The 17,174-nt window shown below is 56.4% G+C and overlaps 1 protein-coding gene and 2 long non-coding RNA genes across 7 annotated transcripts in view; 1 reads left to right on the plus strand and 2 right to left on the minus strand.

Annotated features, from left to right (window-relative positions):
• Positions 1 to 309: 309 nt before the first annotated feature.
• Positions 310 to 17,174, plus strand: part of CNPY1 (canopy FGF signaling regulator 1) — a 54,930-nt gene continuing 38,065 nt past the window's right edge. Inside the window, exon 1 of one of the 2 annotated variants that reach the window (XM_079150070.1) lies at positions 310 to 644. In XM_079150070.1, the coding sequence (XP_079006196.1) occupies positions 554 to 644 (91 nt within the window). In that variant the 5' untranslated portion in view covers positions 310 to 553. The remainder of the gene's footprint in view (positions 645 to 17,174) is intronic. The other variant, XM_079150069.1, reaches the window with a different exon arrangement.
• On the minus strand, positions 2,398 to 7,016 carry LOC306667834. The gene is made up of 3 exons (XR_013765655.1): positions 4,317 to 7,016; positions 3,713 to 3,824; positions 2,398 to 2,714 (listed from the first exon to the last, which is right to left on the minus strand). It is a non-coding gene; the product is annotated as an uncharacterized lncRNA (long non-coding RNA).
• Positions 10,103 to 15,846, minus strand: LOC306667459. Of its 4 annotated transcripts, none has more exons than XR_013765558.1 (3): positions 15,107 to 15,846; positions 14,467 to 14,775; positions 10,103 to 14,143 (listed from the first exon to the last, which is right to left on the minus strand). It is a non-coding gene; the product is annotated as an uncharacterized lncRNA (long non-coding RNA). The 4 variants fall into 4 exon arrangements; XR_013765559.1 differs by having other exon boundaries at positions 10,103 to 12,154; positions 13,827 to 14,775; XR_013765560.1 differs by having other exon boundaries at positions 10,103 to 12,127; positions 12,931 to 14,775.

Below are 17,174 nucleotides of genomic sequence, written 5' to 3' on the forward strand. Positions count from 1 at the left end.
GAGACCCCTGCCAGAACTTCTCAGGAGGAGCCCTCCTGGAGCAGCCTGGGACGGGGGCCAACTGACTGGAAACTCACACCTTTGCCTGCAGGTCAGGGACTCTGCGGTCAGAGCCGCCAGCAGGGCAGATGGGCTCTCAGAGCAGAGAAATGGGGCTGTGGGGACCAAGGACCCAGCTGTGAGTGGGGGTGGGGGTGGGGCTGGGCAGTGACCAGGCAGAGCAGCCGCCCACTTGGCATTACTCCTTGGGGAGGTGACGGGGTAGGGACTGGAGGCGGGTACTGGGCGGGTTGTAGGGGTCGACACCAGGGTGGTGGCCGGGATGGAGCGGGTGGGAATCCGGATTGGGGTGTGGAAGCCTGAGATGGTTGTGAAGACTTGGAACTGGCTGAAGATCCAGGCTGCAGGACCAGGGGCGGGGACGCGGAGGTAGCCCTGTCACACCTGGCGGGGCCCCTGGCCGCACCTGCCGGGGCGGGGCCGCGCGGCCGAGTCTCCAGGCGCGGCGCAGACCTTTGCATGCCATTTCCCTGCCGGTCGCGATCACAAGGAGATGGGGCTGCCTGTGGGCCTGCTGCTCCTGCCCGCCCTGCTGGGGCCGGCGCTGTCCCGCAGCGCCCAGGAGCCGGATGTGATCTGCGGAGGTGAGTGCGCTGAGGAAGGACAGCGGAGCCTTCCCCAAGCCCCTTTCCCCAGTCCCCGCCCCTGGGTACCCAACCCAGAAGCCCTTTACGGTTCCCACTAAGCCCGCCAGTCCAAGCCCGCCAGTCCGGCTGGGTCCAGAGCTGGTCAGCAGCTGCCCTGGTGTCCTGCAGAGCTCCAACCCTGCCTCTGCCTGTCCTGGCTCCCTGGGGTCGGCTCACCTCTCCAGGCCGGTGAGGGGTGGGCTTAGGCCCTGAGTGAGCTGTGGGGACAGAGGCAGGCGCAAGGCAGCCCGGCCTTGAGGGGCTTCCCACACTGTTGATTTAAAGGGGTGCATCGGGTTTTTTGGGTGTAGGCTGTCCTGGGGACTTACAGGGTTCAAGGTGGTCTGGTTGCTGAGAGAACCCAAGGCAGAACAGACCTTCTGTGAGTCACTCTGGTTACAAACAGCCTGGTGCACAGGAGCCTTAGGAGAGTGAGGTGATCCTAGAGAGGACGGGACTGAATGAATAAGGCAGAGCTTGGTCACCAGTGGGGTAGGGCACATGTGGACCCTGGGACAGGAGCACCCTGGTGCTTCCAGGTGCCGGGGGACTTGGTAGAATTTGAGTCTTGCTGGACCTCTCTGCTGTTTGCCTGCATGTCCGAGGTCCCCATGGAGTGGGCATGACCCTTGGGACTTTCTTTGGATTGGGGCCGGTCAACTGGGCCTGGGAAGTTGAAGGCTGACTTTCTGACCATGCTGGCTTCCAGCCCAACTCTGGGCCAGGCGGTGGGAGCTGGTGCAGGGCACTGTGTGAGCACAAGGGACTGAGAATGGGAGGAGGATGCTGGGAACCCGTGGACACTGCCTGGACCAAAGGTTCTGGCAGCTAGTAGAGCAGGGGAGTGTGGGCCAGGGGCTGAGGAGACGAGGAGGCGCGGGATTTGGATGTGTGGTGTGTGAGTCAGGGGCTCTTCCGGGGGCCGTCCCCAGGGTGTTAGCTGAGCCTTTTCCTCGTAGCCTTTCAGGATTGGTCCCCACCCAGCCCATGCCATCAGCATGCCCCTGAGCAGAAGTGGTCCAGATGCAGCAAGAGATCCCACCACCCAGAATACACCCTCCCTCATTGTGACCCAGTGTTCTGAAAGTTCCTGCTCAAGTGCAAATACTGTCCCGTCCCGGCTCCCTGCTCCAGCGGCCCTGGTGCCTCTGGAGAAGAGTCAAGTCCAGCTGGTCAGATGACTGACAGAGCTGGGCTCCCCAGGAGTGAGATGGTGCAGTGCTGGCGACCTGGGACTGAGTGGAGAAGCGGGGAGCCCAGGAAGAGGTGGAGGCCCAGCTTCTCTGCTCACCCGCGTCACCCCGGCTCCCCAGTGAAGGCCTTCTCCTTTAAGATCTCTTCCAGGGTTTGCCCAGCCCAGCTGTGCGGTCTCCAGGTCCCTCTGGGGTGGGTCCTCAGTGGCTTACACCCTGCACTCTCTCTCCTGTTCCCCTCCCCATGCTCCCATCTCACTCCTTTGTCCTGGGGAACTCAGCCTCTGACAGGTAGACGGACCCACCCTCCTCATTTGTCAGCAGAGAACCTGAGAGAACCTCTTCCAAGGTTGTGCAGCTGGGGAGGGACAGGTGGGCCCAGGCCAGTGGTCTGGCTCCATGTCTGTGCTTTGGAGCACTGTGCCGTCTTGCATCGCTAAGTGGTTTGTTCAACCAACCAACACTGGTGCCTTGGAGCACCCTCAGGTGCCATGGGGACAGAAGTAATAGATGCTTGGGGGAGAAGCTTAGAAAAACAAGGACACCCACAAGCCATTGCAAGTGTCAAATGATCAAGACGATCAAGTTCAGAGGAGGGAAGAATTTGCCCCTGTGGCTTCCATGCTGACAGGCTCTCTTGGCCTTCAGCCCTGTGGGTTTTCTTGGTGACAGTATGGCTCCTCATTTTCCATTTTTCCTTGCTGATTTCCCCAGCTGCCCCCTCTCCATGCTAGAGCTTCAGGGCTACCTGCTGGTGAGCCCCTTTGCTGCCCACTGTCTTGGTGCCAGGTCCTCTTGGATAGCTCCTCATGGTGCCCAGGACCTGTAAGTGAAGCTGCTGCGGAGACATGTCCTTCGTTAGGTCAGAAGGAGCCCTGGTGCAGTCGAGCCTGGTGACTGCCATGGAGCTGGCTGGGACAGTCTGACCTCAGTGCAGCCCGCAGTGTACATTGCGGGCGTGTCTGAAGATCCTGCTTCCCTGCACATCGGTCCGCCCACCTAGAACATACAGTGGCCCTGATGTGCGTGGGTTCCTGCCCCCATGGCTTGTCCTGAAGGATGGAAGGCGGGCTGCACCCAGCTGGCCCTGCGGCCTCATTGCAGCCTGGGGCAGCAGAGCCCACCGGTGTGAATGCCATTCCGAGTTGCCCCTCGGCAGGCACTGTCTCTTCTCTCAGAGGCAGTGGGCTCCTCACCCACCTTTCCTTTCTTCCCTGCTGGCCCTGGGGACCAGAGGCACAGTTAAAGGTGGGTGGTCCCTTGCTTGAGGGTGAAGATGCCCTCGCCCAGGGGACAGCAGCCCTCTTTTCTCCTGGGAATGAGCAGCTCTGCCTTTCAATAGCAAACCTGAGCACTTGCCCAGTGAAGGAGGCCCCTGACAGGTGTGGCTCTGGACATGCCTCACAGGCCATGGGCTTGGGTGTCCTTCTCCAAGCCTGACCCTCCCCTGAATTCACACTCACTGGCACAGATGCCCACTAGATACTCCCTGATGTCTAGTGTGGCCCACGCGTAGCCTGTCCAGAGCGGGCCTCTGATGCTGCTGCTCCTGCCTGCACCCCTGGTCCTGGTCTCCGAGTCTCCGGGTGGCTCCCGTCTGATGCTCACTGGCCTGTGCTCCGTGGAGCACTGTCTGTCACTCCTTCCTCCACCTCCCCAGGTTTCACCCCATCAGATTGTTCTGCCCCCAAGACGCTGGCAAGGTTCACCCCTGCCACCCTGGGCTAGGGGAGCTGCATCCCCTGGAGTCCAGCCTCCATGTCCTTCCTGCTGCACCTGTCCACTCTGCACACACAGGCAGAAGTGACTGCTAAAAGAAACAAACAAACAAACCTCAATCAGATCGTTCTTTCCCATCTTTGAAAGTCATCAGTGGAGCTGATGGTGGAGCTAGGTGGTAAAGCGCTTGCCCAGCTGGAAGAGGCCCTGGGTTCAAGGCCCAGTGCTGATGAAATAAGTGGATGAAATAATAAAGATGAACAAAACAGAGTTGTCCATGGCTTCCCACTGCTCTTAGAATACCATCCAGGGCCTGGCCCAAGCCTGAGACCTGCTCCCACCCCCACGCTGCCCAGCCGTGCCCCTGCCCCCAGCCCTCCTGCTGCCAAGCTCCCCTGGCTCCCAGAGGCTCCTCTCAGCTCTTGCCTTCGGTTTGGCTCCTCTTCGCCTGCCATTCCACATTTTCCTTGTGGTAATTGAAACCCACTTGACCCACCCAGCCGTCCAGGACACACGACCATCTGCTGATGCAGAAGCTCCTCGCCCTGCCGCTACCTTGCCATGTGGTCTGGGATCCAACATGACACCTGCAGCTCCCGGGAGCTGCTCACCTCCCATTCCTCCTTCCTGCTCCCCTGGCTGGAGCAGCCACCTTGGACCCGTAGGCGGAGGCCACCTGGCACATGGCAGAGCTGTGCCCCAGTCCAGGACCTCTCACCTCTGAACTCTGACCCTCTGGAACATGTTCTGCTACGTCCACGTCATTCTACTTGGAGTCCCGAAGGCACCGTTGCTTGGCAGTGCCTCCGCCACACAGACGCCTTCCACGTGACCTTCTCCAGGAGACGCTGCCAGAATCACTTTCCCTCTCATAATCCAGTTTCTTCAGAGCCACGGTCACACTGTCTTCTTAATTTATGCGATGGCCAGTCAGCTGTAATTTCCCTGGCTAGACCCAAAGCATGATGGTGGACCTCTCTGCACACTGCCATGCCCTGGGTACCTGCAGCCTCCAGGTGGACACTTGCTGAAGGGAAGAATGGGCCAGGTGCTTCAAGAAGTCTCTGTGGGGTGTGAGAGGAGGACCTGAGGCCAGGCTGCAGTCAGGAGGCAGGCCACCTCCCAGAGCCTTTCCCAGTGGCTAGTGGCCTCTTCAGTGAGCTGGTCTCAGGCTGTCTTCAGTCCACCAGGGTCTGGCAGGAAGGGCCAGGATGGAGCACTGGGCTCTGAGAACCAGCAGGCTACCTAGGGATGGTGGACGGTGCTTGCAGACTGCTTACCACGGCAGCTGCCCTCTCTCCTCACTACCATCCATCAGAGCCGGCAGGGTGATTGCCAGGGGGCAGCTGTCTCCCCTGCAGATCGGGGGTCCTGGGGAAGCAGTAGTACCCTTGCCTTCTTGTCACTTTGGGGGTGTGGATGGAGGAAGCATTATAAAGCCAGGAGGAGCATTCGAGAAAACCCTGCCTGGAAGTCAGGAAGACCAAGCTTAGGACCTCCAGGGACTGGGAAGGGGCATCACTTCCAAGAGGAGGTCACAAGCCACCGAGGAGCCAGGGAGCAGATGTGGACGAGGGGCAGAGCTGTGCCTGTCCAGCAGGGGAGTGGGGCGGTCACTGCCCAGCTCCTCTGCTCTTGGAACTTGCCTCCCGAGCAGAGCCTGGCTGTGCTGGTCTCCTCCACTGCAGGTACATTGTCCCTCCCCTTTAATTACACATGGCTGTGGAAAATGTGAATGTCCAGCCTCTGTGCCCTCCCCAGCCTGGCCTCCCAAGGCAGGCGTACCCTTAGCAGCGCCTGCACGGCACAGGCGTTTATCAGGCAGGTCTGTTCTTGGCACACACGTGGAGCTGGCGTCTTGCCCTGTGAGGGGCATGACTGAGGGGCATGGTGCTGTGCTGAGAACCGTCACCCCTGTCCTCCTCCAGGACCATCCCTCCTGTGCACTGACACTCTGACCCCCCAGCCTGCCAGCGGCACTGGACTTCCTGCCTCTGACTCTGCCTGCTCTGGTGCCTCGCCTGAATGGGGCACGCAGCATTTGTCCCTTTGTGACCAGCTCCTTTCACTTTGCACAGCACCCTCTGGGTTAACAGCACAAGTCAGATTTTCTCCCAGGAGGTCATGTGACCTTGCAGGAAGCCCATGGTTGTCCACACGCCCACCTGCCAAGGGCACAGGGAGGAGCATAGCCGGCTGTGAGTGGGCTTGCAGGTGCCTGTGACTTCCTGCTCCTGGCTGTCATGTGCATGCCCTGACGTGAGGCTCCTGGCTCAGGTGGTAGCTGTGTTCCAGTTTGTCTTTGCAGATGCGCCAAGCTGCTTTCCACAGGGCTGAACCTTCAAGTTCCCGATGGTGTTCAAGGGCTCTGACTCCTGTGCCTCACCACCCTTTGTTATTATCTGTCATTTCAGCAGTGGCCATTGTACTAATAGTAGGCTGTGATTGGCAGGGTATTTGGGGGTTTTGTTTGTTTATTTTTTGTGGTACTGGGGATTGAACCCAGAGTGCTCTACCACTGAGCCACATCCCCAGTACTTTTTATATTTTATTTTGAAATAGGATCTCACTTATTTGCTTAGGGCCTCACAAAGTTGCTGAGGCTGGCCTCGAACTTTTGATCCTCCTGCCTCAGGCTCTGGAGCCACTGGGATTACAGATGTGCATCACCACACCTGGCTCTACATAGAATTCTTTAACTTGTGTTTTTGGTTTTTTGGGTTTTTTTTGCACCAGGGATTGAATGTAGGGGCACTTGAGCACTGAGCCACATCCCCAGCCCTATTTTGTATTTTATTTAGAGACTGGGTCACATTGAGCTTCTTAGCACCTTGTTTTTGCTGAGGTTGGCTCTGAACTCTCGACCCACCTGCCTTAGCCCGAGCCACTGGGATTACCAGTGTGTGCCACTGCACCTAGCTACCTTGTGCTTTTCACTAACAAGGTCTTGAAGATCTTTTCTTGACAGTTTTTGTGAATCTTTCAAAGTTAATACCAACTTACACATCTCAAATTCAGCATATGACTGTTCATTGCATATTACTGTCTACTGACTTTAAATTTTCAGCAATCTAAGTGGAACTAGTACCTTGGTCTCCTGTTTCTTAGGTCATGACAAGGTTGAGTGTGACTTCCCCTCACTGATGCCTCCTTACCAGTTCTTCTCTAAAAATAACCTGGCTTTGCCCATTTCTCTATTGGCTTGTTATTTATTCCTCAATGATTTAGAGGAGTCTTGGGGAAAATAAAAAATAGCTTTTTCTGTATGTATTACAAATTTTCTTTTAGTTTTTCATTTATCTTTCAAATTTGTCCATGGCAATTTTTCTCTACAAATTTTCTTTTTAAAATTAGTGCATTGTAATCATACACAATAGTGGGGTTCATTTCGACATATTCGTATATTCATGTGACGTGTTTTTTTTTCCATTTCGACCCCTGTACTATCCCTTCCCCTTCCCTCTGTCCCCCTGGCCCCTTACTCGTCTCTATCCATCTTCCTCTATTTGCCTTCTATTGATTTATTTATTTTTGAGTTTTTGGCTGTACGTGGACAAAACACCTCTGTCTTATTTATTTATTTATTTTTCTGGGGCTGAGGATGGAACCCAAGCCATACACGTGCAAGGCAAGCGCTCTGCCCCTGAGCCCAGCCCAGCCCTGTTTATTGCCCAGCAGGTGTACCATGGTTACATATATGTGACCGGCGTGCACCGTGGCATAGTTTCACATGCACACAGCACAATTTGATGAACTCGGTTCCCCTCTGCCTCTTACTATACTGCTCTCCCTTCTATTTTCACAAAGATTCCCCCTTCTATTATTTTTTCCCTCTAGCTTCCACAGATGAGAGAAAACATTCAACTCTTAACTCTCTGAGTCTGGCTTGCTTCGCTCAGCATGCCGTTCTCCAGTTCCATCCAGGTACCAGCAAATGATCGATGGCATTCTTCTTTATGACGCATAAACTCCGTTGTGTGTATGTACCACATTCTCTTTGTCCATTCGTCTGCTCCACAGCCAGGCTGCTGTAGATGGTACTGCTGTAAACATTGGTCTACATGTAGCACGATAGGGAGCCAACTATCACCCTCCTTGGTGTGCATCCAAAACATATAAAATCAGCATACTGTAACTACATAATTTATTAGTGTTTTTCCTTATGATTTTTTGGTTTCATCTCATGCTTATAAAGACAACCCACTTGAAGTTTGCTTTTTAAAATCATTTTGGTTGCTCCTGGAATTAATTTTGGTGTTGAATCACAACAGAAATCAAGGCTCATGAACTGACTTTTGGCATTCAATCCATGCTCAGTGTTTGCTTTTTACCACTACTGTTATTTTAAATATTATAATTAATGCCTCTATGTGTTGGAGTCTATTGCTGGACTCTGCTGTTTTTAACCAGTATTTGATTCTTATTATCGTATTCTTTTTCTTACCATAGCCTTATACCATGGACGTGTTTGGTGGGCACTGGGTGGAGCCCAAGGCCTCGTGTGACACTCAGCGAGTGCTCTGCGTCGCACGCATCCCAGCCCTGCTTTGTTTCAATATCCCCTCTTACACTTGTATTTTCTATTAACTTTTTGTGGGTGTGGTGCTGGGGACTGAACCCAGGGCCAGGTACAGGCTAGGCAAGTCTCTACCACTGGGCTACAGCTTCCATTAGCTCTTTAATTATTTACAAAGGTCAGAAAGATCTTCTTGTTATTTTGATTGTGATCTCATTGGATGAATGTAGATTAATTTGCAGAGATTCACATCTGCACAGTACTTACTCTTCCTTCTGGCTCGTTCTGATTCCCCAGACAGCTCTTTCCCTACTCTGCCTTAGACCCCGGACTTTCACACCCTCATCTGACGCTTCCTCGGGGCTCAGAGCTGCTGGGGTCCCCAGGCTCATGCAGACACCCCTTCTGCTGGGCTCTGGCTCTGTCTTCATCCCATAGTGAACTTGATTCCCTCCCAGGTGCTGCCCATAGAGCATGTGGGCACGAGTAGGGGCGTGTGTAAGCATATAAGTGGGGTGTTGTGTATGCATAGAATAGGTAGTTTTGGGGCAGCTCACCTGGATGCTCTGGGATGCCAAATAACAGGCTTGTCCTCCCTGACTGTCCCCTTCTTAGAAAGCCCCAGATGTTGGGCTGGGGACATAGCTCATTTGGTAGAGTACTTGTCTGTCAAGCACAAGGCCCTGGGTTCAATCCCAGCACTGCTAAGGAAAAGGAAAAAGAAAGAAAGCCCCAAATGTGCAGCTTGATGGTTACAAAACCCCATGCTTCATGGTGGGCGTCTTCGATGGCTCCCCACGGACAGTGGAGCCCTGCCAGGCAGGGGCCTAGTGCTCACCTCGGCTGCATTTGTTTCTGCCATCCTCTCACCGTGCAATGGGGCATGGGTGTGAGAGTCCTTGTAGGTGCAGCGTCTGCACACCACAGCAAGGCGGCAGGCGCACCCAGCGAGGCGGCCCCACCACCGTCCTGGGGAGCTGAGGACCTCAGCCACATTCAGACGACCCACCTGCTCCCTCTTCTCAGCCTTCCGCACAGCAGATGGAGCAGGCTCCCATCTCTGCCCCACCCGGTCACTCGAGGAGGGCACTTCTGCGGCCCTGCTGTTGGCAGGCCTCCCTGCATGTCAGCCTTCAGCCTGACGGCTCCGCAGGCTATTGATTTAGTGACAGTGCCCCTGCTAGGAGTTGCTCTAATGTTTTCATTACACTAAAAATGCTTTAACAAGTTCATTCGAAATTAGGCAACGGTAAGGATCTGCTTGGTTTGATGGTGTTCCCTAAAGGAGGATGACATTTTGGAGACCTGGACGACAGCCACCCGTGAGGCTGTGCTGTGCAGCCTAAGCTGAGGAGGCCAGAGGGCTGGGAGCTCTGCCCAGCCTCTCCTTGGTCAGCGCTTCTGATTGAGAGATAGCAGCTGAGATCAGAGCCCTCATCCCTGGCCCTGCCCCTTCCTTCTCTCCTCTATTGAAGGGCTCTGAGCATCCCCTCCCTGGACCATTCAGCCTTCCTGTCTGAGCCTTTTCACCTGGTTCTCTGCCTCTTCCAGCCCTGGGTCTTTCCCCATCATAGAGCTGTTGGAGCCCTGACTACTTTGGGCGAATGGCTTACACTCCCTGTGCCTCTGGGTCTCCATATGCAGTGAGTGGGCAACACGTATCCAGCAAGTCTCCTGGTGAAGCTGGCACCTGGTGTGCTGGGAGCTCCTCCTCTCAGCTCAGCCCTGCAATGAGCTACATGGCCAAGGCAGGGACCCCGGGGACGTGGGGCTGACGGTCAGTGCTCCGACTAAGCCACACAGCTGTAAATGCTGCTGGCCGTCCAAGCGGGAGGCTCAGTCCTCTCCCTGGCCTTGGAGCCCTTTCTCCTGAGCCCAGCTTCCCCCAGGCGAGGCATGGTGCAGAGGGCCGGCTGCCGTGCTCTGAATGTTTGTGTTGGTACTGAGGTGGAGTCGTATTGGGGGTCGTATTGGGGGTACATGTGTTGGTACTGAGGTGGAGTCGTATTGGGGGTCCCCACGGTGGGGCTTGCATGAATAGGATTCATGCGTACAGAAAAGACCCCAGTGTGGCCCTCAGTGTGGACACATCAGGAAACTGTATCAGTGAGCCAGGACGTGGGCCTGCCAGACTGAATCTGCCAGTACCTGGGCCTTGGGCGTCCAGCCTCCAGAACCGGAAGTCGAGGTCTGTTGCTCCACACAGCGCATGGGTTTGTCAGGGCAGCCTGAATGGACCGGCTCTGGTCCTGGTCTGACCTGGAGGTCTGCTGTTTGCCACTGAGCACCCCTTGGCTGGACCGGCTATATGATTTGCGGGACCCCTGGCAAAAAGAAACGAAGGGCCTTGCTCAACAACCAGGAAGAACTTGGGCCACGCAGCAGCTTGTAGAGGTGAACACGGGGTCTCCCGCAGCTGCCAGGTCCTGCAGGCTGTGTGTGAACTGCATGGCAAGAGTTGGCTATGGATGTGGACGGCTGGTGTCAGGACTTCCAGGAGTGTCCCCCCAGGTGCCCTGGCCACACACTACTTCTAGAGGCCCTTAATTTCCCCAACCAGGCCTGGCAGAGCCCTGGATTCTGGGCCTGGTGGGCCCGATGAACTTGTTCCCTCTGCTTCCCACAGGTGGGTCCTATCCGTTGGCTGGGCTGAAAATCAAACCCCATATACCTGCCCCACATCGCACTGAGCTAGTCACATGACGTGCAGTTTCCTTCCTCTCTGTCGCAACGTTTTCCCACGCCACAGGCGTGGCCCGTGCATGTCTCAGCAGGCAGGTTGGTCAACGCAGCAGGGGCCCGTGTGCTAGGGCCCGTGTGGGGATAGCTCCTTCTCCTTGTCACTAGCGCTGTCCGGTGAGCTGAGCCTGCCCTGCTCCTCTGCCCTGTAGCAGGGACAGGCGTGCCGCTGCTGGTCAGGGTCATGGTCAGAACACGAGCTTCACCACGGAGTGGGAGGAGTGCCCCACTCAGGAGTCACTTGGCTCCACCTGAACCCAGTGGCCAGAGAGCACCACCTTCCTGGGCACCTGGGAACCAAGAGCTGGACCACCTGTGAAAACATGAGAGGTGGCCAGAGCACGGGCTCCTGTTTCTAGAGAGGTGCCGCATCTGCACAGTTCCCTGATGCCCAGCGGCATCAATGGCCTCGCTATGGACGTCCGAGAAGACACCCTCATCTGCGGAAGGGAGCAAGGTCATTCTGGTGTCTACACATGTGCTCCCTGTTGTACAGGCCGCTGGACCTGAAAGCCAACATGAAGACAGACGGCATCTGGCACCTCTCCCCAGCCTCCAGCTTCCAAATGCTTAGCTGATTTGGGCGTACGATTCCAAAGAGTGTCTCCCTAATGGGATCAGTAACACGTCTGAAGCTACGGGGCCGCTGTGGGTACGTGCACCGGCCAGCCCCGCCTGCGACCTCTGCCCATCCCCACCCTGCCCACTCCATTGCTTTCTTTAGTGCTGCACCCCTCTGATACTGCTCTGGAACAAGCAGCACAAGTCTCGGTGGCACTGTCCTCCTGTTCCGTCAGCTGCTGGGGGTCAACGTCTCGGCTGGGCTTAGCTGGCTGCTCTGTGCCGTTCCTCATGTGACTCTCCCCTCTGACTGGCGGGCCAGATGGGGGTGCTCCTCTCATGGCAGCAGCAGAGATGCAGAGGGCGAGAGGAGGCCTGGGGCTCCCAAAAAGGTGCCAGCTCAGAGCTGGTGGGTTACCCCTTCCTCCATGAGGCATCCCCGGGAGCCACAGGGGCCTGGCCCAGGACCCCCACCTCCACTCCAAAGTCTGCAGGTGCTCAAGTCCTTCTGTTGAGCGGTGCAGGATTTGCATGCAGCCTACCTCTGTCCTCCCGTGTGCTTTAGGCCACCTCCGGATTCCTCACCATCCAGCATGATGCAGTGCGAGCTCTGTGGAGGTACTCGCCGTACCCGTACTGCTGAGAACAGTAACGTGAGGGGGAGGCTGTTCGTGCTCAGTACACTTGCAGGTTCCCCAGGTTCTTTCCATCTGCTTTTGATTGATTTGAGGATTTGGAACCTAAGGATGTGGAGGGCCCACTGTGTCCCCTGAAGTCATAGTGCTGAACCCAACCCAGGAATGAGCTGAGAAGGACTAAAGATTTACATAGCAAAGGACTTGGAACCTCTATTTTTTTTTTTTTTTTTTGGTACCAGGGTTTGAACTCAGGAGCGCTTAACCACTGAGCCACATCACCAGCCCTTTTTATTTTTTATTTTGAGACAGGGTCTCACTAGGTGCTTAGGGCCTCATTGTTGCCGAAGCTGGCTTTGAACTCCTGCCTCAGCCTCCTGAGCCTCTGGGATGAGAGGTGTGTCTCTTGACTGGTTCAGAATCCAGGACAGTTGGATAAAATGTTGTGACTTGCTGCACCGTTCACCCCGAGTCTTTAACCACCCCAGGATGGTTTAGACTCCCTTCCCGAGCCTGTCTCTGCCTGACAGGTGAACCTGGGCTTCTCCGAGCAGGGCTGGGGTCCTTCCTGGTGTCCCTTCTTTGGAGGTGCGCCTTTCCTGGGACCTCTAGCTGGGCCTTCTACCTCTAGGCAAAGTGGTGTATGGTTCTTGGGGCTCTCACACCCCTGGGTTGGGGCAAGGGCTGCTTTGTGAGTGTCCCGATCCAAAGCAGGCCCTGAAAGGGCGCTGTTGACCATGGTTCCCTGTGTCCCCCGCCTTTGGTTTTAAATGCAACCCTCTGCAGCGCCTGCTCCTACGGCCTTTGCTTCCCTGCTTTGATCCACACTTGGAAGCGGAACGCTGGTGTCTTACAGTGGGGACCCAGCCATGGTCACTCACCTGGGTAGGAGGGAAACTACCGAGCGACCTTGTTTTGTTTTCAGAGATGGTGGTGTTGATGGACGCTGTCCCGTGAGGCTCTGGACCCAAGTGAGCCTTTCCCAAGAGCACTGGCTCAGTGACGCTGAGGCACGTGGCCCTGGCCCAAATGGCCCCTCTCTTTGGTCCTCCTGTCCTCCCTGTCTCCCTCCCTCTGCTCTGAGTGATCTCAGTTGACCAATTTTTCCTGACCAGCTGAGGCAGGCTTTGGAATGTCTTGGGAGTTGACTTCCACTGGGAGTTTTGAGCAGAAACAGCTTTTTTCCAACCTTCTTGGGCAGGTCTAATGGATTCTGAGCTTCTTCAGCAAGTCCAGGCAGGAGCTGACTGGGAAACTGAGTGGCTTGTCTGCAGAGGCAGCAGGTGCTCATGGGCACCCCCTGTGAGTCCACACTGGAATGGCCACCCTTGCTAGAGGCAGCAGGGAGGCGATGACCTCCTCCATATCCTTCTGTAGAGGTCTCTCTCCACAGGGACAACCAAGCTGCTCTCACTGCCTGTCTCCCAGAGCCAGTGACAGCGGGCCACCTCACCACGGTGTGGGTCACCTCGCTAAATGCTGGGCCCAGCTGTCCCGGCCAGCACCTCCCTCAGGAGGGGGAGTGTTAGCACAGGAAGACCAGGCAGGGCGCAAGCTCAGGGGTCAGCTCGGCTGTTCATTCAGGAACAGGGGCTGCAGGGAAGAAATGGCGCCGTGGACCCGCGTTCCTGGTGGAGAACGAGCCACTGAACGAAGAAGGGGCTGGGTTTATATGGGTTATCTCAGGGGTGGTAGGGTGCACATCGGTTTCCTCCGGCACTCAGGAATTTGGCTTTTGGGGTCGGGGGTCAGTGGGCAAGTGTCTGAGAGGACTTACTTTGGCGGAGGTCAGCGCCCCCTAGAGACTGGTTCTCCAGGGGTGTAAGATGCCTCCTTCCATCTGCAGCTGCACCCCGAAACCTCTGTCAGTGCACGGCCTTCGTTTCCACTCCCTCATCTCAGGCCTCATTATCTTGGGGATTTCTCATTCTCCACATCCATTAGGGAGCCATGATCTTCGTTGGACTGACTTTAGTATTAGAACATCCTTTCCCTCCTGGGCAGGGCAGGTGCCTGAGTCCCTGGAGGAGGTGAGCTGCCTCTGGACGAGTCAGAAGGCCTCCCATCCAGGGTGGAAGCCCCTGGCGGAGGCACCTGGGCACACAGGACACAAGACAAGCAGCCTGGTGGTTTCTCCACTGGTTTATCCAACTCAGGCATGCGTGCAAGATTCCTGCTTCCACCAGGCTCTTCCGGACGAAAATGTCAGTACTGGTTTGAGTGTCCCCCGGGGCCCAGCGTACCAGGACGTGGTTTTAGGAGTGCGCTCTCACCACAGACTAGGGGCGACCAGACGCGCCAACCCCATTGGCAGCTCGGATGCACAGAAGGTGCCTGGGTAGAGGGTGGCCAGACTCTACGGGCGCCGGCTTTTAGATCTTGGTCTGCAGCCGCATATGAGGCTGGGACGTGCTCACCTGCTGCAAGCATAACCCAGCAGCTGGGCAGCTCACCGGGCGTCTGTCGGAGGACTTGCTCAGAGGCCTTCGGTGTCTACTGGGTCCGTGGGCACCGGCTGCACCAGTGCGGCCGCAGCTTCAGCCTCCGCGGCACCCCTGGTCCCTGAGAGCCTTTGATCCCACATAGTGGGTGGCTTAACTGACAGGGCCGGAGGGATGGGAGCCAGCCTGAGAGAGCTGCTGATGAACCGCTGCTCAGAAGAGAAGCACAGTGCTCAGGAAACGTGGAGGGCGAACTCAGAAGAGTCACCAAGTCGGAATCACCTACTGAAAGACACCGAGAGGGAGACTTAGTGCGATGCGTGGCCGAGTGCACCCTGGGACCCAGAGGTCTGGACAGAGAGCCTGTCTGTGGATGTTGTTTCTCTCAGAATTAGGGGGAAAAAAAAGAAAGAAACAACCCCACAACGCTCATCCGTGTTTCTGACCGAGTACACAGTGTGTTCTAACAGTCCCTCCCTAGCCACACGCAGCCATTGTCCTGAACTGCAAAGGCCATCAGGACCGGAGGTAAACAGAACTGTAGAGACGCCCTGGAAAACAGACCGGCTGCCCCCAACCCTGATCTCGCTTCTCTTTCCTGCTGTGTTCTGCGTACCTGGGGTTCAGCTCTTCCTATTTAAAGGGTGTTTAGAAGGCGCCTCCCTCTGTTCTCTAGCCCTCCTCCTTAACACACGGCCAGAGCATCCTGAAGTCGTGAAAATGAGTTCTTTTCACAATAGCTCTGATTTTAGACCTGGAAAACATAATTTGGGTTAAAACTCGATGGGGAGTCCCTCCCGCACGCGGGTTGCCGTGGAGATGTGTGGGGGACGCGTGGCCTGCCGCTCGGGCAGGAGCCCGGGGCCTGGATTTGTCTGCACCAGCTGGTGGAGCCTCCTCCCCGCCGCCCCCTCCCACCTGCTGCTCCCTGAATCTCTGCCCAGTGCTGGACTCTCGCGGGAAGGCGGCTCCCGGCCCGGCCGCAGGCCCTTGCAAAGACAGCCCTGGTTTTGTTCCGCTAGGGCGGGGTCATGTGCTGCAGGGGCCGGTCCTTCCTGGCCCCGCGTTTGTGAGCATTGTGATTGTGTTTACGTGTGACTGGGCTGGGCCAGGCCGTAAGACAGTCCTGCCAGGGACAGTCACAGTCAGGGGCGGCCTTCCCGGGCATCCGGGAATGTTTTCCCTACAAGCGGAAGTTGACAGGTGATGGGGCGAGGACCTGAGGCTATAACCACAGGGTCATCCTGCGACCCGCGGGGAGAGTCGAGAGTGTGGCAAACACGCAGGGCCAGCAGGGGCAGCTGCTCACTCCTCCCTAGGTGGAAATAAACATTCCCTACTGCTTGTCGTTGGCGAGACTGTGTCCCCCTAAACCCACAGGCCAAAGCCTTGACTTCCTGTGTGGCTGACTTGGAGGTGGGGCCTTGGACAACATCATTGAAGGGACCATGGTCCCTGGGGCAGCCTGATCTCATCTCACCGGGACACAGACACAGAGGAGAAGCTGATGTCCACAAGCCAAGCAGAGGAGCCAGTGCTGGGACACCCTGACCTCACATACCCAGCCCCAAACTGTGAGAAAGGAATTTTTGAGGTTTAAGCCCCCAGTCTGTGGTACTTGTTACAGCAACCCGGGGAAGCTAATACGTTACCAAGCAGAAACAAATAACATAATCCCTAATCAAAAGGCTTCCACATGAAGGAGGAAATCGGTAACTCATGTACGTGAATTCAGGGAGTGAAACAGCCACGGTGGCCTCAGCAATGCCATCAAAGCTCTGGTTTCTTCTGTCTTTCCCCTGCCCTGCGCAGCTTGTTGGTGCAGATCTTAGTCTGAGCCTCATGATGCAGGTTGGCTGCCACACTTCCAGCTATCACCTGCAGAGGATAAGTCCAGGGGCAAGAACAAGGTGTCAAGGTGACATGTTCCCACATGTCAGTTTTGCTCAAGAGGGAAAGCGATCCAGCAGGATGCCAGTGGCCCTCATGCATGCCCCATCACCATGGTGATGAGGCGTGCCCATCCCAAACCAACAGTTGGCAGGATGCACAGAATTGCTGTGGTGCAGTGACTGGGGAGGAGGCCAGGAACTGGATCTGACGGGTGATTTGCTAACAGAGAAGCTGCACTGGGACGGGAATGGGGGGAGGCTACAGTGGGGCCCAACCCAGCCTCCCAAGAGCTCTTAAGCTCATGACTTCCCTGGGTGTCCCCCACCCACCACTGTAATCCAAACCACAGTGGTCTCTTGCCAGGTCCTTGCAGTAGCCCACCAGCCGCCCACCCACACACGCTGGTCCTCTCCCGTCTCTTCTCCGACTGCAGTCTGAACCATCTCTGAGAGTCTCATCAAGCCTCACTGAGTCAGACCACTGTGGGGGCTGCTCTTGGCTTGGAGGAAGGGCACCTGAGCTGACCTGGCCCGTGCCCCACCTCAGCAGTCTGGGCACATAGCAGGAGCCCCTCTTCCTTCTCCCCAGGGAGGGCCCTGGTTTCTCTTGCCCTTCAAGCCCACCTTGCTCTCCACAGCCCACTTCCTGCTTTCCCTGCCCAGGGTCGGCTCACCCTTCAGGTCCCACCTGGCTTTCCTGGGGTCTCTCTGGTGGCCCTCAGGAAGCTGCAGGGTGGACCATCCTGCAGGGAGTCTGCTACGGGCCTGGCTTGCAGCTGGGCTGCTTGGCTC

This window comes from Sciurus vulgaris, assembly GCF_902686455.1.
Source record: "Sciurus vulgaris genome assembly, chromosome: 8".
NCBI classification, from domain to species: Eukaryota; Metazoa; Chordata; class Mammalia; order Rodentia; family Sciuridae; genus Sciurus; species Sciurus vulgaris.